General features: G+C 52.3%; 1 protein-coding gene across 11 annotated transcripts in view; it reads left to right on the top strand.

Moving 5' to 3' along the window:
• TNS1 (tensin 1) overlaps window positions 1-21323 on the top strand; it is a 215614-nt gene that overhangs the window by 152855 nt on the left and 41436 nt on the right. For all 11 annotated transcript variants that reach the window (XM_090283637.1, XM_090283613.1, XM_090283595.1 and 8 more), the window contains one exon: window positions 17856-19460. In XM_090283637.1, coding sequence (XP_090139763.1) covers window positions 17856-19460 — 1605 coding nt within the window. The remainder of the gene's footprint in view (window positions 1-17855; window positions 19461-21323) is intronic.

Here is a 21323-nt window from a genome sequence, read left to right as displayed (position 1 = left end):
CATCCTAGTGGGTGTAAAGTGGTATTTCATTGCGGTTTTGATTTGCATTTCCCTGAGAATTAATGATGTTGAACATCTTTGTTAACTGGCATGTATATATACATACATACATACATATACACACATATATATATGATGTTTTCTTTAGAGAACCGTTTATTCACATCTTTTGTACATTTTTTGAAATTGGGGTTTTGTCTTTTTGTTATTGAGTTATGAGTTCTTTATACAGTCTGGAAATAGGTCCCTTATCAGATATATGATTTGAGAATATTTTCTCCTGTTCTGTGGGTTGTCTTTTCCCTTTCTTGATGTCTGTCACCTCTTTCTGCAAGCCCTAGTTTTGGAATGTGGTGTTCAGTTTCCTGTGGCTTCTGTCACAACTGAGATCCAAATTCTTCCATATTAACTTCAGATTACAGCTACTGTTCCCACTGTATAGTGAGGAAACTGAGGCAGTAACAGAAAGGCTAGAGATCCACACTGCTTTCTTTTATTTTAAATCTTAATCTCAAAGATTATTCATCTATAGCCTGAAATGCTTTAGGCTTCTTGGTCTGATCTTTTTCCAGCCCTGGAACTGGTGGAAAACCTGCCCCATTACACAGAGAGGGAGGCTGGGTTTCAGGTCCCTGGATGGCAGAGCAGCACAAAAGCCCAGGAGTTCTGCCTCCAGCTGCCTTAGCCACCTGCATGGCTCTGTGTCCCTTCATGTCCCCAGGGCCAGAAGGATGAGGGAGAGCAGCGGCCCTTTTGCATTGGGAATGAAGCGGGTAGGCTGTGGGAAGAACAACCCCCATGACATAAATTCATACAGGTGACATTCCTACCTTCCAAACTTTTGGGTATAAGATATGGGAGGAACCAGTAATATAGGGGAGCACAAGATTGCATGTGGGCTCAAATAATTCACACAAAGAATCCAGGGATCCCGGAAGGATTACATCTGCTCCTTGTAACTGAGCAGAGGATGATTTTCTAAGTGCTAGTGCCTAGTCTGGAGTTCAGCACCAAACTGATTTTTGTTGGGAAATCTTAACTTGGCTTGTGGGAAAGGGCAGCCCTTCTGGTCTGTAACTTCAGGGTGGGTAGGTGAGTGGGCTGAGAAATTCAAAGCTGCTATTGAAAGATCTGTCCCTGTTCTAGCACGTCATATAGGACAAAGGGCTTAGACTGCAGCAGGAGGAATGTGAGTTAGCCACCTGGCAGAACTTCCTGACTGTGAGAGGTTGGATCAGCCGTGGCAAGCAGGTTGACTCCTTGTCCTCTTGGCCCCATTGGGCAGATATGTTGAGAATCAAGGGAGATGGATCTCAGTGGGGATGATCTACACAGAGATTGTGACAGAGGCAGGGATCAAATGCCTTCTTGAGGAAGATCTGGGTACTTTCTCCTCCCCCAGGAGGGGAGTCCTCTCCTGAACTCCCGGAACAACCAGAGTATGATTATTCAAATGCAAGGTCGGCCTGACCTTGTGGGTAAGGAAGATGACACCAGTGACCCAGCATCTGCCGGCCACCTGCTTAGCACTGCTCCATGTCTGGTGGGGTGGGGCTTGTCCTGATGCCCTCGAACCCTTAGCTGGCCCTGCTCTGCGAGGCAGCTGGCAGGCTTGGGGAGCAGTGTCTGCCCGTGGAACATTTGGTAAACCAATACCCTCCTGAGTGAATGTGCCTTTGGTCCTCTGTAATCTCTGCCATCAGGTGGAGGTTGGAAGGCCGGAGCCACACTCAGAGCGGACGCAGAGCTCTTGGCCAGTGGCCTGAGCGGCATCGTCTGCCCTTGCCTTGTGCTCAGATATCAGGCTTGAGGCAGGGGAAGAGGAGACTGTGCACTCCTTTCCCCCTCCACCACCTCCCTCTTTCTCACCTGCCAGACCCAGACAAGCGCAAGTTAGCTGGACCCGGCAAGACCCCAAGATACTGACTTCAATCATGTCCAAGAAAAGAAACTCAAGCCTCCATTAATCAAATATGTTTTCTTATCTGACGAAAGCTGCCTTTCACCCATCATTCCCTCCTCCTTCCATTTCGTTTCTCAGCTCACCTACTAGGTGACAGGCACAGTCCTGATGTGTTAGAAGATCATGCCCTGGGGTTGCCTGCAGACAAGGGCGGTGTGTGTGTTGGCGGGGGTGGGGTCGGGGGTGTGTGTAGTGAGATCAAACAGGCAGCACTGCAACCCCCAAAAAGCCGAGGGCCACAGATTCTCAGGAGAGTAGAAGCTTCTTGGGGGGCGGTGATCAGAGGCAGATGGCTTTACAGAGGGGCTGCGTTTGTCCTGAGCCTTGGAGGCAGATGACATTGAAGGCATCAAAGACAATTGTTTTTCAAATCTAAAAGTGATGTAGCAACATTGCTCAAAGTCTAGAGAGTAAGGGGAAAGAAAAGCAATCAAATTGAACTGGCTTCCCTTGCTGGACTGCCCTCCACATACGTGGGGCCTCAAAGGGGAGAACAAGCCAGGAGATTAAGAGAAAAGACAGCACTCAACATCCTGCGGTAGATCTGCCCCCGGAGCCCAGATCTGTGGCTCAGTGGACACAGCTGAGTGGCGGCTGCTCAGGGGGCACACACGACCGGCCCACTGCTTCTCCTCACCTTGGCCTGCACAGACTCTGCCCTGCTACTTGGCTTCCAGCCCCAGGTGGGGCAGGTTGACGCTGCCTCTGCTCTGGTTGGGGGGTCAGGGGAGTGTGCGGTTCACAGCATCCAGCCCTCAGTGGTAAGGGCTGTCTTTCTGGGTAATTTTGGATTGTTCCTTGCTGGACCTGGCCAGGCCCTCGGTATGTCTCACTGCCTTTGGAGGCTGTGCCTGACCCTCTTTCTCCCTGTCCAGGGCAGTTGTCCTGGGCTGGTGCCTAGGTGCTAGCTGAGGTGGTTTGCTCTTTGGCAAAGTTTACCACCTTCACTAATTGTCCTGGCTTCTCAGGCCCACCTCTTCATCAGTCTTCAAGAGACAGCACTGTCCCTGGAGCTTGTGTCCATCTTGCCCACTCTTGCCTGCTTGCTGGTGTGCTTCTCTTCGGACAACAGAGCCCCTCCCACTCGGTCCACTCTTCCAGGCCCTGCTTCCTGTCCAATGGACAGTTCTGAGGCCATTTATGAGAAGAGGTTCCAGTGGGTCTAGGATCTGGGATCTGTGTGCGAACTTCTTCCCCTGCATCATTCAAATGCCAGGGTCCATTTCCATGTGTGAGCCAATCCCTCTGCTCGGTTTTGGGGGCAGAGCCAGGCCAGCTCCCAGGGTCTTTCCAGGGTCTTCACCTCCATGGGTCCTGCCTCCCTGGCTCCAGCCAACAGGGATGGCCAGGCGGTGGGTCATGGTGACTCCAGGAGAGCGAGAATCACGTGATTATAGGCATCACCTTGAATCCACTCTATCGAAGAAGAAGAGAAAAACCCAAATCATCTGTGTTCTTTGGTACATGGCCTAGTCGCTCATTTTTTCAGCAAATACTGACCAAGTGCCTACTATATGTGCAGTCAGTGTTCTAGATGCTGAGGATTTAACAGTGAACAAAGTAAAGATCCTTATCCTTGTCATGATTATGTTCTAGTGGGAGAAGGTAGACAATAAAAAAATTTAAAAGGCATAATAAGTAAATGACAGAGCATGTTAGGGGCAAATACTCTGGGAAAAAAAATTAAGCAGAGCAAGGGTGATTGGAAGTGGGGTCATTGAGTGGTGAGATGAAATTTTTAAAAAAGCTGGTCACTGAGAGGGGAACATATGAACAATAAATTGAAGGAGGTGAGGGAGTCAGCTGAACAAATATCTGAGGAATGGTGTCCTAGGCAGATGGAACCAATCTCAAGTGCCAAAGTCCTTAGTCAGGAGCCCACCTGAGATACTTGGGAAGCAGAAAAGGGGCCAGTGGGATTGTACTGGATGTTATAATAGGAGATGAGGTCAGAAGTATGGGGACCAGATCACTTAGAGTCACGTAGTCATTGTTAGGATTTGGCTTGTACCCTGAACTTTTTCATCTCATGGCACATCACAGAGATCTTTCCGTAATTGCACATAAGAGCCTTCTTTCTTTTGTCAGCTGCATAATATTCCACCATGCATAAGGACAGTTTTTTATTTAACCTGTATTTCAGTTTACTATATTTAAATAGCATGGACATTTAGGCTGTTTCCAATCTTTTGCTATTTTCAAAAGTGCTGCAGTGACTAATTTATACATACACTATTTTCATTTGTGCAAGTCTATCTGTAGGACAAATTTCTAGAAGTGGAATTGCTGAGTGGAAGAATATACGCATATATAATTTTCATAGTGCCAAAGCGGCCTCCATGGGGGTTGTATTAATTGACACTCCCAGCCAGCAATTTGGTTAGGGACCAGGAGGAGAGGCTACCTTCCCCTTCCATGTACACCCTCCTGATGTGAGCTGCTGTTAGATGCCCATTATTTCCTTTACTTCTCATGACTCCTTGAGCTGAATATTCTCATTTCTGTTTCTCAGATGAGGAATCAGGCACTGAGAGGTTAAGTAACCTGCCAATGTTTACACAGCCAGGTAGGTGCAGAGCTGGGATTCTGATGCCACTATGTCTGACCATGGCTTCGTGAGGGCAGAAGTCTAAGGAGCCCTGGCCCCCTGCCCACAAAAGTGGGCATGTGGACCCGGCAGCCTGTAGTGTAAGTCCCCTGAGAATTAGGGGCTGTGTTAAAATGGGCTGCCTGCCAAGCTCTGCCCACTGCTGTGGCTGCCTCTTGGAGATCCTGGCAGGCCAGCAGCAGGGTGGGAAGAGGCCAACCTGAGGGACCTGGAGCCACAGTGGCCCAGCTGTCTGGCTCTGGCCTCCCCTTCTGTCCCTTCCCATCACCTGCCCCAGTGGTGAGACCTGGGAGGTTGTGTTCTAGCTAATTCCGCTCTGGGTGAGGATCTCCTCGCCACCGTCTGGTGGGTCAGCTTGCTCTAGGGATTGGGTTTCAGCATTTCACTGATGAAAATAAATCAGCTTCTTTATTGCCCTGCATGGCCCTCAGAATCTCTGCAGCCTGGTGTGTATTTTCAGACTTCCTGTAAAATCACCGTTTCTGTCCTAGCCCCCAGGGGCTCTGTGGCTGCCTTGGAAATAGCCTCAGACAAGACTGGAGCCTGGAGCCACCCAGGCAGGACCAAGCAGGAGAGGAGAAACAGGTGCACAGAGTCTAGGGGCTCTGGGATCCAGACAGTGCCCGGCTGAGCATCTTCTCGGAGTTGGATCCTTGGGCATCTAGAGCTGGCCAGGAGGTCAGGGATCAGCCAGGTGTGCTCTCCCATTGCACAGAGGAGTAAACTGAGGCCCATCCGGATCACTTCTTATACTCTGGCCCCTTGACTCTGAGTGTACTGTTGTTGCTGCCAGATGACACGTCCTCTAGGTCTGTTTCTTGTGCGGTGGCCCATTAGGGAAATGAAATAGAGTTTCAGAGAGCGGGTTTCAGCTGCTGCGAGAGAGGTGGGGGTCAGACATCCAGGAAAACTGTCTCACCTTTGAGGGATATGAGAAAGAGGAACTGGTGTCAGGACTGGGTTTTCTTGAGGTTGAGAAGGGTCCTTCTACGTCTCTCATTTGTCTCAGTGGGACGAGTGACCGTGGTGGATGATGTTGGAGAACAAGGCAATTCTGGAGGCTCTGACAAGGCCCTGGCAGGTTCTGTGTGCAAAGGGGACTCGGCGTCTGGCCCCAAACTCCCGTTTCTCTTTCCCTCCCTTTCTCTGTTCAGGCATTATTTGCATCCACAGGACCCACATGAAGCACCCTGCCCCAGGTGGCAAACCTGCGGGACTGCCCTCTGTCCCTGTGAGGTTTCCCCAGGCCACGGATGGGGTTCTTTGTTCTGGGAAGGGGCCGTAGAGCTGTCTGCGGGTGGGGGCCAAGAGCTTCTGATGGCCTTTCTCATCTTTGACTCAATCTTTACATCATTGAGTCAATGTCCTGATGCTTGTTGGAGACTTTCACCTTCTGTTGCCTTGATTGCTTAAAAAAAACCAAAACAAAACTGTTAGTAGCAAAGTGTTCTTTGATGTTTGTTTGTCTCCTTCTCAAGGGGCAGTGAGATCAGATTTTGATATGAAAGCTCAAAGCTTCTCAGATCTTCCCTTCTTCCTTCCTCCCCCCCCCCCCCCCCCCGCCATGTCTGTACACCGCCTGAGACTCTTTGAGAGAACCTGGCAGGCGCTCTTCATGTGACACAAGGATAGAAGGAATCCTGGGTGGTGCCCTGGCTCCTGTCTCCTGTCCAGGCTTGTACCGCATGGTGTGTAGCTTCTGTGGGTCAAGAGAGTCACTTCCAGCTTGTTCCTCTGCAGCAGGGACTTCCTACTCTGGCTGACACTGCTCACAGTTGTGAACTTGCATACAATTGCCCAGGAAACCCCCTGAAAATGCCTACATGATCCACCTTGTACTGATGCACACAGATGGACCCATTTGGAGAAGGAAGTAGAGACCCACCCAGATCTGCTGCCCACACCAACACATGCACCTGCTCATGTGTAGAACCTCATAGACCTCCACTCCGTAGCAGTGAGGGGAACTGTAATTATAAAACTACACGGCCAGTTTGGGAACTAGTACTTATGTGTGGTACTTAATGGGGCTGTTTTGGGTTAAGAATGGGGGTCGTGGTGTGAATTGGGAACCAGTTCTGAAACAGTTCCCTATGTGTCTCCAGAAATGCTTTGAGCCCTGGAAGTATTACGATAATGCATGAAATTCCCAGGGGGCCACTTTGATGGGGAAGCGCTCACTTGGATGGTGGGGCCTGGGCCAGTTTTTCTAAACCAGCATTGTGATTTTATCATCACTCTCTACTCCCTTCTTGTTGAATCCTCCAGACTGTCCCCTTTGTCCACCCATTTCTTTCTTGGTTCCTCCTTCCTCCCTGGGAAGCAGAAGGACTTGAGTGTCAGAGTCAGACTGGCAATGTGATCTTGGGCAAACTGCGACCTCTAAGCCTCACTGTGGAAGCAGATGAGAGAATGTGTATTAGAGTTCAGACACATAGTTCACTTGTCTACCCCATTCTGGTGTACTCTCCCTTTCTTCCTGGCTTTCCAAGCCAGCTTGGGCCCCCTCTCCAATCTCCCTCTGATCTTCCCACGTGAGGACTGCCACAAGATGGGGGTCTATGCCCCAGGAGGCAATAAGAGCCTGGAGAGGCAGGAGGAAGGTGAGCAGATACATCCCTGACCCTTGTCCAACTCAGACATCTGCCTGGAAGTTGACAGTTCCCCTCCAGAGTAATCCTTTAGCACCCTGGCTCCTGCCCTACCCTTAGGGAACACGCTTCCAAGGCTGACCCTGTCCACTGCCTTCCAGGAGGGAGTGCAGAGACGCTGGAAGGCCGGGGCCATGTGAGGGGTGCCCAGCCCCTACAGCCCTGAGCTTCCCCTATGCCTCCATCATCTCCCCTGGGCTGGAAGGCAGAGAGGTGATCCTGCACTGGCCCGTGGGCATTCCCATCAGAACACTCCCTGAGCTCCTCCTTCTCCCAAGTGACAGCTTGACACTTGGAAGGCCCAAGCCTTTCTCCTCCTTTTGCTTCTACTTAGAATGATTGGATAGCTGGGTGATTAGAATAGTTTGTCCAAATTGTGTTCTTACAACAGTGCTGCCCGGGGAATGATGGAAGTCCTCCTGCAACCAGTTTGAAGCCTGCCCATTCTTATGGTCTCTGGGAAGTCTTTGACACTGGGCTGGGGGCCCCCCATCTCATTAGTGAAAATACAGTTGAGATAGCTCAGGCACCAGCCTATAGGGCACTGGGTACCATTTTTATTCTTACTCATAGTTTATTTCTTTACTCCCCAAAAGAAACATGCAGAGAGTGGTGCTGGCCATGTGGAGGGGACTGAGATGAGGTGTCTGCTCAGAAGGGGAGAAGTAGGTGGCCCCTACTTTGGCAGCCTCTCCTTCTCAAGCCTGCAGTGCTAGACCTGCCTTTGAAAAGCTGGGCTCCAGGGTGGAGGGTGGGGTGGCCATAGAAGCACTTTGGGGCTGCACACTAACTGGGGCCCTGGCAAGGAGACACACCAGGTGCTAACCTCCCCCCCCCCCCCCAAACACACACACCTGGCTGCAAACCCCAGGCCATCTCACCAGCTCTAGGAGTTGGGTTGGGACATTCAATTAATGTGCAAATAAGTCACAAAAACATGCAAATAAGAGTTGGCACTGGGTATTGTGCTTTCAGTGAGGGACTTTGGCATATTTTAGGGCACCCTAGGATGATGAGGGGACATTGGGTAGATTGTATGGTTTTTGGCTGAGTGACCTGCTTCAGACCTGGGTGGCTGGGCATGATGGTGGACATCACTGATACTCCGAAAAGTTATTCTCTCTGCCATTCATGATTTTCAGATGGGAACAAACTCAATACCAATAGCAGTCAATTGGAGGCATCTCAGATGGCCTGGCAGATCAATATCCTGGGCCAGGTGCCCACTGGCCTTCCCAAAGTCAGGCCTCAAAAATTATCCAGGTTGCTGTGCCAGAATCCAAAGCTCTGTACTAGAATCTCACTTTGGGGCTCCTGTCCCCTTCACTGAGACCTGCCCAGGTGACACTCCAGTCCCTCTATTTAGGCCCGGTGGTCACCTCTGGGAAGTATAGAGCCTTTGTGCCCCGCCCCCTTGCCCCTTTCATAAGCCAAGGAAGTGTCCTGGCTCTTAGACTCTGCCCTGCGGAGGGAAAGGGGGGGAGGAAAAAAAAATTTCCACCTTATTGTTCAGCAGCTGGAAAATTGTTGTCATCTGTTCTGCCTTTCATTTGCTGAGAGTGGAAAAAAAAAATGGAAAAATTTGGGGAAATAAATCTCAGTACCCTCATAGGGACTCTTGCCCTTCACTCTCTCTCCCTTGCCTCCCTGCCACTTTGCTCCCAGTTTTCTCTTCCCACTTCTCTGGGTACCGGGGCTGTGATGGGCTTGGGACTGGGGCTGGGCTGGGCTGGTCTGGGCTGGGGCTGGGGCTGGTCTGAGGCTGTTGCTGGGCCGGGGCTGTCGCTGGGTTAGGACTGAGTTGGGGTTGGAACTGGGTTGAGCTGGGGCTGCAGCTGGGCTGGGGCTGGGGCTGGGGCTGGGGCGGAGTGGCCACTTCGCACTCCATGTGGAGCGTTTGGGAAGCCACTGTGATGTCATTCAAGAGCTGCATAGCTACAGGATGATAAGTGAAGCCCTGGGGACCCAGCTGGCTGAAATTACAGACAGAGTTTTATCCCACTGGCTTCCTACAAGCCAGAGTGAGGCAGAGCTGGGAGGGGGAGAGAGGGAGAGAGAGAGAGAGAGAGGGAGGGAGAGAGAGAGAGCAAGCTCTCCAGCTAGAAGGAGGGAGTGGTGTGTGTACCCGGGCAGGCAGGCTCCTCCCACCACTGACAGTCCCAGTGAGCCTGAGTAGGACACAGACTGAGCTGGAGCTGCAGCCATGTAGGAATTATTTGAAACTTGAGGCACAAGGAACGGAGATCAAATCAGAGCGGTTCTTTCCCCTCCCCTTTCTCCCTCTCTGTCCAGAGGGTAAGTGTCTGTTGGGTGGCTGTTTTGTCTGTGTGTGTCCTTGTGTGGCTCTCAGCTGGATCTGGGGAGAGGGTGGCGGGGCTTTCTGTGCCCTCGGTCCTGGATTTGCCATGGACTGGGGAAAGGCGTGAGGCTGTGCAGGGCTGTGACCCTCTGCACTGCCCCTGGAGGTGGATGTAGTGGACCTGGCCGCCCCTGCCTCCAGAATTTGCTGCCCTTGGACATGTAAGAGCTGCCAACTCAGGTCTGAGCGGTGGCTGAGTTGTTGGGGGGAAGTGTGCTTGAGTAGCCTTATCCTTTTGGGGTAATCGTTCATGGTGGATGAGAATGGGGTGGGCAGAGGGAACGTGGCGGAGGCACGGATACCCCTGAAATGCCCCCAGCGGGATGTTTATTCAGGACAACCCCTCTCCTTCTGTAGATTGAGAGCTTTGTGGCGCCCCCTGGACTGACCATTCCCCTGCCGGCCTCCTGTGGGCTCCCATTCATGGCTTTCTCCCAACTTTGGCACAGCTCACGAGGGCTTGGCTGTCCCCTGGCCAGGGATTTCTGAGTGTCCAGGCGGGTGCCCTGGCCTGGCAGGGATGGACTTCAGTTGTTGTGGGCTTGGAGCTATTTTTACTGTCCTGAGTGTGTCTATGATATCTGGTGCCCGGATAGGCCGAGGCGGGGAGTGGGGGTGTCAGGCTCTGGTTATAGTGCCCGGTGTGGGAGCTGAGGGCTGGGAGGCTGGCCCTGCAAGGTCATGGGTAGTCGTGTGACCTGGACCGGTCACTCACCCTTCAGGCCCTGGTCCCATGGGTCTGAAATAAAGGTCACGATCAGGTTTTCTGCTCCTACTCCTTTTCTCTGGAGAAATTCAAGTAAGATGGTATCTGTGCAAAGTACTGTGGGTCCTTCCTGAGGAGGAGCCTGGGGACACATCCATCACCTACGCTTGACAGAAACCCCATATGTTATATTGTGAGGATCTTGGTCTGCAGCCATATAGTTGGAGAGTCCCCAGCCTGGCCCCCCCCCCCCCCCCCCCCCCGCAGGAGGCTCCTCCAGCCACCTTCACCTTGAAGGCCATTAAGGGGAGAGCACTGAATTTGTAGGCAAGAAGACAAGTCCTTTTGTACCTTTGTGTCAGGTGACTTTGGACGACCCCCCTGAACTTCACTACCCTTCTGTAACATGATGGGTGGGCAGTGGAGGAACTGACTCCTTAAGACCCTTCGGCTCTAAAAATCCCATGGCTTTTTAAAAGCTCTCTTGGCTCCCCTGACTTCCCAGTCCCTCTCAGATCTTAGTTCAGTTGCCCAGAGGGCCCGGAGGTGTCAGTGGGAGGGGCACTAGTTTCCATTTCGATTTCAATGCTGACTTTCTCCATGTTCAAAGCCCACGGGCTGAAATTCAGACTGGGCTTCATTTGGATGTTGGGCCTCATGCCACCTTTCTTTCTTGGCAGAATGGCAGAGCTGGCCAGGGGTGGAGCACTTGTCACCCACCCTCCCTGGGCCCACAAAACCAGGTTTGTGGGTGACACTGGTGAGGTCACTTGTACGAGGGACAGAGCCACATATGGAAACATTGACAGCAGCCCTGAGAAGAATCTTGTACCTCTGTCCACTGTCTGAAAACACAGTGGGTTCTCTCTGAGTGGTGTTAAGCATCAAGAAAGACAGGTGTCTATTTGCCAAGCCTGGACCCATCTGTCCCCACCCATAGGGCCCGAGGCCCATGCTTGTCAGTGTGGAATCTGTTGACACCTCCCGATGTGAACCAAGTTCTTCGGGCTGCACCTGTCCTCTGCCCTCTTTGCTCAGCAGAGGCTATGACTCCTCAGTTCTCTTTCAGAGACTTCTCTTCAACCCCCAATTCTGCTGATCTTCAGCACCCCTGAGGAAGCCCATTCCCATTTAGAGAAGTTTCAGAACTCTCTGCAAGATGTGATGTAGAAAGGGCTACCTCGATCCCCACCTGGCTATGGAGTAGGGAGGTTGGCACGGGTGGTAGCCAGGACTGGGACACAGAGATCTCTGCTGCCATTGCCAGGGTGTCTCAGGAGGAGCCCAGGTCAAACTTGAGCCATAGGGCTGAGGTTCCCCCCACACCATCTCCATCCTCACCTCCTCCTCACATGCACCACCACTGGGCCAGTTAAACCAGGGGGTTGCTCTGGGTTGGACCCCTTCATGAGCTCCTCCAGCTAGAAGGTTTTTCTTCCTGCATGTTCTTTCATTTCTCTCAGATGGAGCCTGACGTTCTTCACAGAAGTCTGGGATGACAGAGAGGGATCCCTAGAAGCAACATGTTGTCTTTTAAATGTGTACATCTTAATTTAAGGTTCATTCTGGGCTGTCCATTACCCCCCTGAAGTTAGGTGCCAAGAATTGTGTTTGTGCTTGTTTTTTAGAGAATTAGTCTAGGCTTTCATTAGCTATCCTGAAAGGTCTTTCGTGTAAGAGAGTTAATGTCTACCAGAGTGGCGTGTGGCTGGGAATTCTGTTGGGGGCTGCCATGGGGTAGGCTCTGGCTCAGCCAGTTTATCAGGACCCCCTACTGTGCCCAGTCTGTGTTGCCACCTACTGTGTAGAGTACCCCTCTCTTATGATATTTTTGGCTGCAGTGTCTCCTTTGCTTTTGGGAAAGGCTTGTGGTCTGCCTTTAACCCCTGATTTTTCACTTCTCTGAGTGTCAGTGGGAGAAGAGTGTCTCAGTGGTTGAAAGGATTGTATAAGTCTTTCTGGGCTGTTTAGTGTAATGCAAGAAGCATTTAGGGAACACCTACTGTGTGCCAGGCACTGCATTCTGCAGGGCCTTCCTGTGTAGCCACGCCGCTTATGCGTTGAACGCCAAAAGGCACTATTCACAGAGACCATGTTGTGAATGGTACCGTCTGGGAACCAGGCACTGGGGAGAGAGAGAGAGAAACAAAGGCCTTTCCTCAAGGAGCACCTGGCTTAGTGGGAAAGGCAAGCATGGACATCAACAATGACCATCCAGTACGTGATCGGTGTTCCAGGAGACGTCCACACAGGGCAATGGGAATGCGGAAGAGGTTTATCTGAGTCTGGAGGGCTGTAGGCCAAGGATGCCTTCCCAGAAGGTTCAAACTGAGCCTGAGGGGGAGATTGGGAGTTGTGGTGGCTGGGGGAGGAAGGCCCTTTGAGAGAGGGAACAGCATGTTGCGCAGAGTAGGAAAGAACATATAAGTAGTAAGAGTAGAGCGGGGTGGTCTTTGGTGTATTGAAGACAGTGAAGATTAGGCTTCAAATAGCAGGAAAGGGTCAGGTGATAAAAGGTCTGGTGTGCCCAGTGGGAAAGGGGAGGGGGGATGTTGGGCTTTACTTTGTGGTGACGAGAGCTGTTGAAATGGAGAGAGGAGGATGTTCCAGGCCCAGGTACTTAGCTCCTGAATCCTATCACTCAGCAAACCTGCAAGTACGCTTTCGAGTCTCTGTGTGGCCAAGCCCTGCATGGTTAAGTGGCTGAGCAAGCTGAGCTGGCCATTTAGATGGAGGTCATCCTTCTGAATGATGGGTGTGTCTGACTGAGGGGTGGGGTGGGAGGGGGTGCCTCCTCTCTGTCTCCTCTCTAGAAGCATATCCCTGTGGCCTCCCTGGTGCTCAGCCCGATCTTTTGGCTCCCATGTTGCCTCTCAACAGCCCCAGCCCTCGCCCCAGCCCGGCACCCTCCGTGGTTGGGTTGGGGGAGAGTCTGTGGCTAAAGTGTTAAGATGGCCAGAACTTGCTCTCCTGGTTGCCTCTTGGCCAAGCCTCAGTCTTTGTCAAAGGTCACTTACCTCCCAGACACATATGGCCTTTGATGTCCCAGTCCCATGTTTAAGGAGCTAGATTCCCTCCCAACCTGCCAGGGCCCCTGTCTACCTCAAATGCCTGTGTCCGGGGTGGGCACAGAGCCTCTTCCTATTGGAGTGCATTGATTTTCCTCCACGATGGCTGGTCATCACTGCTCTGGGTAATGTATTTTAATGAATTGTTATTCTGCTGGATGTGGGCTCAGAGGACTTTTTATCACGAAGGGTCCCATCCTGGGGACCTTAATAAATCAGTCACAGTTCAAAACAGACCTGCTGTTGGACAGGAATGGAATCTCTCCTCACTGAGTCATCGCCAAAGGAGACATCTTTCTTGTAGCCAACCAGCCTGGCACCTTTTATTCTTCGTGGTTGGGTCCTTTGTCCTGATGTCTAAGTAAATGAAATCTTCCTACTTGGCCTTAGTAAGAGAAGCAAGGGTCCTTAACCTCAGAGCTCAAAATGCTGGCCAGATGTTACCCACTACTGTGTTCACCCAAACCCCAAAGAGCGTTAACATGCTGATTCTTGGCCCTACCGCAGACCTATGAGTGAGAATCTGTGGAGGTAAGGCTCCAGAATCTACATTTTTAAACAACCCCCAGAGGAGGTTCTTATGAACATCAAAAGTGCCCTAAATCTATATCATCTTAGCACACATGTTTATTTCTTTCATTCTTCATTAAGTGTATGGGCCGATGCAGCTTTCCTTGCCTGCGCTGTGCTTCTAGCCCCGCTCCCCCACCCCCCGCCCCCACAGTTTACTGGAGGGAGCCCGGGGAGCAGGTCCCCATCCAAGTCAGCTGGGGATTTTCCTCGGCGCTTTCCAAAAGCATGACTCGCACATCTGGACTACGGCCGCCGTGGAATAAGGGCTTCTTGGTGCAGTCAAACTCAGCATCGAGGGTGGGGCCCAGGGCTCCGAGCAGCACTGGGAAGAACCAGGAGACATATGCAGAGAAGACAAGTGGGACCTTGAAAAGATGGTAGACTTCTCAACTTCCCTAGAGAAGTGGGCAGGGAGACTGCCCATGAGGCAGGATGTCCATCCTGGCCAGGGCTTGGGGCCTGGGAGCTCGCCACCCTGGCCTGTCTGTAACTTGTGCTTCCCCTGCAGTTTATTCTCCTAGTCCATTGTCATTCGTGCCAGTACCCAGGGCCCCAACCAGGCAGGGCCCTCCTTCTATCCCCTTACCTGCTTCTACTGTGTGTCCAACTCCCTCTCATCTGTGATGGTTTTTACCCGAACTGGCCAGCCCCTGGAGGCTGTTGGGACTTTGAGACAGATCTGGTAGCCCTCAGCTTTAGAGCCCTCACCCCGTCCAAGCCCCCACTCTTCCTCCCCTATTCTTTCTCACTCTTTCTCCTTGCTCTGCCCGCCTCTCTTTTTTGCCCTTCCTGCCTTGATAGATTGAAACCAACCTTGTGTTCCGGCTTCTTGTGGTCCTGGTAAATAGCTCTTAATGCGGCCATGGTGGATGGGGAGAAGGTGTGGGGGGCAGGGGGCACTTACCTTCATCTCTGATGGGAGGAGCAAGGGTAGGTGCTCCACAGGTCCTGCCAATATGCTAGGGTTACACAGCAGAGCCCTCACAGGGCAGGGCAGACCTGGAACTGGCCTGTCCTTAGTTTCTCCCCTTCATATGCAAAGGAAGACGATCAGTGAAGGCTATAGAACAACCTGGAGCATTCAGCCAGCCCTGGGCAGTCAGGAGCTGTTAGCTCGGCCCTTCTTATGAGGAGAGAAATAGACCTTTCCATTTGTATTAAACAAACAGGATTTAATTACACAATTTACACTTCTTCGATTTTCTTACTAAGACTTAGTGGCATGGCACTTATCATTCCTGATGTTGTTGCTGCAAATAGTAGCCCATCTGGGGGTAAATTACATGGCAGAATCAGTTTCATATTGACATTTTCAAAATCAATGAGGAGCTGGGTCTGGCCAGCAGGGCCAGGATATCAGATAATGGGAATTAGTGTGAATTCTCCCTCTGGCCTCAGGGGTACTTTCTTAGCTCTCCTGTGAAAAGATCTTCTTTTATGCACCCAAGTGAAGTGCTGGATTGGGTCTGCTTTCCCCTGGAAGGAAGTAGTGCTCTCACATTTGCACCCAGGGCTTCCCATTGCATTCTGCATAAGTGTAAATGTGGAGGCATGGAACACCCCCGCACTTTGCAGACCAGGTGACCATGGACTTGGGGGAATTGGGGGTGCAGGGCATGGAGGAGATCCCTGGCCCAGAGGAAGACTCTGGCATCTCATTGTGTGGTTTGCCGAATGGGGCCAAGGCCCAGGAATGGGGCTGCTTCTTCTCCAGGGCCAGCAGTGTTGCAGGTATAGTGAGAAGGAGAGACAGCTCTTCAGATTTCCACTAATTGGTAAGAGGGACCCATCCTTATGGGAACCACCCCAGAAATCTGAGTAGATGTAAGCCTCCTGTCTGTCTTTAGTACTTTTCTCCTCTGGAAAAAGCCAGCTGGGGTCTCTTTTTGTGTAGCAAGGCACTCAGTTCTTTGGAGGGACATGCACGAGGGGCAGGCTCTCTCATCTGACGGTGTTGATCGCTTTAAGGATGCTGACAGATGAGCTGGGAGAGGCAGCCATGCCTGCAGAGGCCTCTTAGCAACCTTCGGGGGTCCCAGCACAAGGTGTAGGCTGTTGGAGATTCAGACCTATCTCTGCCCAAACTCCTTCCCCAGTCAGACGAGCCCATCCCTATGAACCCTGGTCTGCGGCAACACCGGCCAGTGTGGCTTGATTTCTGTAACTGGTTGAGATCCTAAGGCCTCAGGGAAAACTGTGGGCAGAGAGATGGTTCTGAAGAGTTAAGTGAACGGGCACAGCACTCAGCCCTGGGGGTGTGTGTGGACAATGTGCCCTGTTGGGCATATCTGCGTCGCACTTGCTCGGTGACATCACTTGGTTGGCCTGTGGTTTGTGTGTGTGTGTGCCGATCAGGATGTTCCTGTTTTGTGGTTGTCTGATCACTTGTTTTTGGCCATGGGTTTCTGTATGAGTGTTTATTTTTAGAGGCTGCCACTTCTGGCCCAAGGGCTGATCCTTGGGCATGGTGGGAGTCTGTGTTTTCTGAAATGTTTGTGGCTTTCAATTCAAGTATTTATTTTGGGGTATTGCTGCCTTTTATGTGTTCTTTCTATTGCATGTGTGTGTATGTGTGAAGTACGAAAGCCAGTGTGGAATAATAAAAATTATGTGCTCTTTGAAGTACTGATTTCGTAGTTTTGATTTTAGTTTAGTTTTATTTCAGTTGTTTTAAGTTAATTCTGATTTTAAACTCCAGCTTTACCAGGTACTACGTGTCTGCAAATAAATGGTTTCACCTCTCGGAACCTCAGCTTCTCCATCTTTAAAATAGGCATAACACTGCCCAACACATAGGATTAGAAACAATGTATGTGTAAAGCGTGTAGCAAAGTGTTTGGTGAATAATAGGTGTTGACTGCATGTTAAGTATTATTATTATTATTACTATTATTATTATTATTATTTGCATATTTATATCCACAGCATGCTTTCTGACTGGGGGCACCAGAGCATTTGATATGAGTGAATTCTGGGTGTTTGTTTTGGGTGATTAATGGTTGACATGTGAATCTCTGGACATCTTTGTGTTGGGTTTTCTTTGTGTGTGTGTGTGAGAGAGAGAGAGAGAGAGAGAGAGAGAGAGAGAGAGAGAGAGAGATTGTTGGTGTCTGGGCTGGGGTTTGTGCAGCATTTGGGAGGGGCTTTCTTTTCTTGCCAACTGGGGGCCTACCTTGGGGTGAGGGAAGGTGCTTGTGGGGGCTTGTCCATGTGTGTGTGCGTTTGTGTGTTTGTGTACGTGTGTGTCTTGGGCTGGGAGTTGGGCTGCTGATGGCGCAGGGTGTGAAATCACGGAGTTCCTCTGGGCGGGGCGAGTTCTTGGGTCCTGAGTCAGCCCTTTGGCCTCGAGCCACGCAGCGCTCACTTTTTCCTTTCAGAGAAAGTATTGCTCACGGCCCCCCCCACCCCACCCCCCGAGCTGTCTGTAGGCAAAATGACCCAGAGGACACCTCTCCTTGATGAAAACCTCTGCTTTTTGTTCTTGATCCCTAAGATGCTTCCCCTGCTCCTGTCCCTTTCTGGGACCTTCATGGGCCCCAGCAGTCAGAGTGAAAGTGTGTCCCCTTTGACGCAGGGCCTGCTGGCTCTGCTGAAAACCACCTTGCCCCAGAACTTCCAGGTCCTTGGGAAGCTAGCAAGATGCTAGAGGCAGGGCTTGGACTGGGCGTCTTGACCCCCAGGGCTCCTTGCCCAATCCTGGGCTCTACTGCCTGGCCCTGAAGCTGGGTGTTGGGATGGGTTCTGCCCAAAAGCCTGGGGTAAGGGTCCTTTGGTCCTTTCACCTTTCTGTCACCTTAACTCTATCCCAGGGAACTGAGAAGACGCGTTGGGATCCAGGGACTGGAAGCCCTCACTCCTTTCCTCGGGAGATGGAAGATGTCCCCACCTTCCACTGACATCTGCTGTCTGTTGCTCTTTCTCTTGCAGAGGTTGTGGGACACACTCAGGGGCCATTGGACGGGAGCCTGTATGCCAAGGTGAAGAAGAAGGACTCCCTGCACGGCAGCACCGGGGCCGTCAACGCCACACGCCCTGCCCTGTCAGCCACCCCCAACCACGTGGAACACACCCTGTCTGTGAGCAGTGACTCAGGCAACTCCACAGCGTCCACCAAGACAGACAAGACCGATGAGCCTGCCTCCGGCCCCTCCAGTGCCCCGGCTGCTCTGAGTCCCGAGGAGAAGCGCGAGCTGGACCGCCTGCTCAGTGGCTTCGGCTTAGAGCGAGAGAAGCCAGGCACCATGTACCACACTCAGCATCTCCGGTCCCGCCTGGCAGGCGGCCCTGCGGTGCCCTCCTCTGGCCGCCATGTTGTCCCTGCCCAGGTTCATGTCAACGGTGGGGCCTTGGCATCTGAGCGGGAGACAGACATTCTGGATGATGAGCTGCCCAACCAGGATGGGCACAGTGTGGGCAGTATGGGCACACTGTCCTCCCTGGATGGGATCACCAACACCAGTGAGGGAGGCTACCCAGAGGCCCTGTCCCCACTGACCAATGGCCTGGACAAGCCCTACCCCATGGAACCTATGGTCAATGGCGGGGGCTACCCCTACGAGTCTGCCAGCCGCGCGGTGCCTGCCCATGCCGGCCACTCAGCCCCGATGCGGCCCTCCTACTCCGCACAGGAAGGTTTAGCTGGCTACCAGCGGGAGAGCCCCCACCCAGCCTGGCCACAGCCAGTGACCACCTCCCACTATGGCCATGACCCCAGCAGTATGTTTCGCTCTCAGTCCTTTCCGGAAACTGAGTCCCAGCTGCCCCCAGCTCCAGCCCGGGGAGGAAGCAGTCGGGAGGCTGTGCAGAGGGGCCTCAATTCCTGGCAGCAACAGCAGCAGCAGCAGCAGCAGCCACCCCAGAAGCAGCAGCAGCAGCCTCGCCCGCCTCCTCGCCAGCAGGAAAGAGTCCACTTGGAAAGTCTTGGGCCCAGCAGGCCCAGCCCCCAGCCATTGGCAGAGACCCCCATGCCTGGCCTCCCTGAGTTCCCCAGGGCAGCCTCCCAGCAGGAGATCGAGCAGTCCATTGAAACCCTCAACATGCTGATGCTGGATCTGGAGCCTGCGGCAGCTGTCACACCCCTGCACAAGTCCCAGAGTGTCCCCGGGGCCTGGCCTGGGGCTTCCCCGCTCTCCTCCCAGCCTCTTTCCTGTTCCTCCTACCAGTCCCATCCACTGACCCAGTCCAGATCTGGCTACATCCCCAGTGGGCATTCCTTGGGAGCCCCTGAGCTGGCCCCAAGAGCCTTCCTGGAGTCCGCCCCTCCTGGCAGGTCTTACTCACCGTATGATTATCAGCCAAATCCCACTGGGCCCAACCAGAGTTACCATCCAAAGAGCCCAGCCACTCACTCCTCCTTGCCCACCTTCCTTCCAACCACCCCCAGCCCTCCAGGGCCTCAGCAGCCCCCGGCCTCTCTCCCTGGCCTCACCACTCAGCCTCAGCTCCCACCAAAGGAGGTGACTTCAGATCCATCCCGAACTCCAGAGGAGGAGCCCTTGAACCTGGAGGGGCTGGTGGCCCACCGTGTAGCAGGTAAGAAGAGCCTCAGGGATCATCAGTGTTGGGTGCCCCTCCTTACTTCCTCCAGATCTTCTCCCTTTGGTCTTGGTTAGTCTTGCTGGGGGAGGTGCAGGCATAGTCATCATACCTCAGCAGACACAGCGTTGGCCTGGAGGAGAGGCTGGCAGGAGCCCACGCACTAGCCATTCCTTCCTGCACTTATTGTCTGTTAGGCTACAACGCAGACATTGAGATGGAATGAGCAATGTCTTTTAGTTCCTGTCCTCAAGGAGCTTACAGTCTAGTGAGGGGACAGGTAATTCTAACACAATGCAATGTGTGCTACAACACAGTTGGAGACCAAAGCCTCAGAGTCTGGGGAAAGCAAGGCTTACCACCTAGTACAATCAGGGGAAGTTTTCTGGAGGTAGTGACTTTGATGCTGGAGTACATATCTTTTAAGGAGAGAGGAGAGGCTCTCTGCAGCTGCCTGCAGTGCTCTCTGTAGTTAGCCTTCAGTTTCTTGGGAAAGGCATGGAGAAGGCTGGAGGGAGGTCTCTCTGGACTCAGATTCCTTCTAGGGCCTTCCCAGAGGCATAACAAAGCCTGAGAGGGCTCCGAGTGTTCAATCCTGGTGGGTTCTTTCAGGATATATTTTTGTTTTGGGGGAGGCCAAGGTCCCCTTTCTTGTCTAGTTGTCCTGTTAGTCCTTGCTGTAGGACCAGCTTTGTATGGGAAGCAGGCACTGAGAAATAAGCTCCATTTCCTATCAAAACATGGATGGGAGAGAGGAGAGAGAGCGGAGCAACCGAAAGAGCTTATTGGGGAGATGAAGGCAAGAAAGGGCAGACTGTCCAGGACCATGTGGGGAAGGACAGGAAGGGTTTCCTTCCTTCCTATGGGCCCAAACCTATGACTGTTTCATGAGGGCGGCCAAACTGGGTGGGAAAGCCTATGGACTGATTTTGTTGTAGAGGTGAAGTCCAGGCAGGGGTGAACAAAGACGAGCTGGGGAGTGGGGTTTGTGCCCCGTTCCTCAGCTGATAGGGTGGTGAAAGTTCGGGGAGAAGAGGAGTCTGGGCAGCTGACACTGCCCTGCACCCCCTTTTCCTAAATTTAGAGGAAGCTGAGTCACCATGCTAACTGCAAGGAGGGAGGGAGACACCCTTGCTGGGGATGGATGGTGGGTTTGGGGAAGTAGCTGGGTCAGGCCAGCTGGCTATTGGGCTGGGTCCAGGACTGGGGGTGGGGGCATGGACACCCTACTTGTGTACTTCAGAGCAGAGCACAGTCCCTAGCACAACTATCCATATTTGAAATTGGCCATCATGGAAATATCTACACCTTGGAAACTGGTGAATAGGGCTTCACCTCCCCTAGAGAGCTAGTCCAGCAGCACATCATTGCTTTTACCAGAGAGTCAAAACACAGTAGCTCCATGACTCTAGGAGTGAAAGATAGGCTCCATGGAGGAGGTCCAGATGGAGCTAATGTCTTCTGCTTTCTCTCATGGCTGGGCCCCTGAGATAAGGACTCTCCAGCTTCTTTGCCAGCAGGGATGCTTTTCCTCCTGGTTTTGTTGAAGGAAGGAGAGTAGAGTCCTCTCAATATTTTACAAAGTTGGGGTAGTGACACTCTAGCTTAATGAAGGGCAGGATCCAGGGGGCTTTTCTCTGGGGGAGCAGGATGAATTTCCTCCCCTTACAAAACCCTTCCATATTGCCCTCCTGGAGCTTGCTCAAGAGGAAGGCATACCTGAATGGTTCAGGAAGCATGTCTATTCTGTAGTGCATCTCCGCTCAGTCTTTTTACTCCTACTAGCTTCTGAGGTCTTGACTACCAACCTCTATATCCCATAGGCTGCCAAGAAGTCATAGGAAGGGGGTGATAATGTTG

Source organism: Furipterus horrens, unplaced genomic scaffold (assembly GCF_987537825.1).
Source record: "Furipterus horrens unplaced genomic scaffold, mFurHor1.1.pri manual_scaffold_1, whole genome shotgun sequence".
Classification (NCBI taxonomy): Eukaryota; Metazoa; Chordata; class Mammalia; order Chiroptera; family Furipteridae; genus Furipterus; species Furipterus horrens.
The sequence above is the reverse complement of the archived record's forward strand: the minus strand, read 5'-3'. Positions and strand labels throughout refer to the sequence as shown.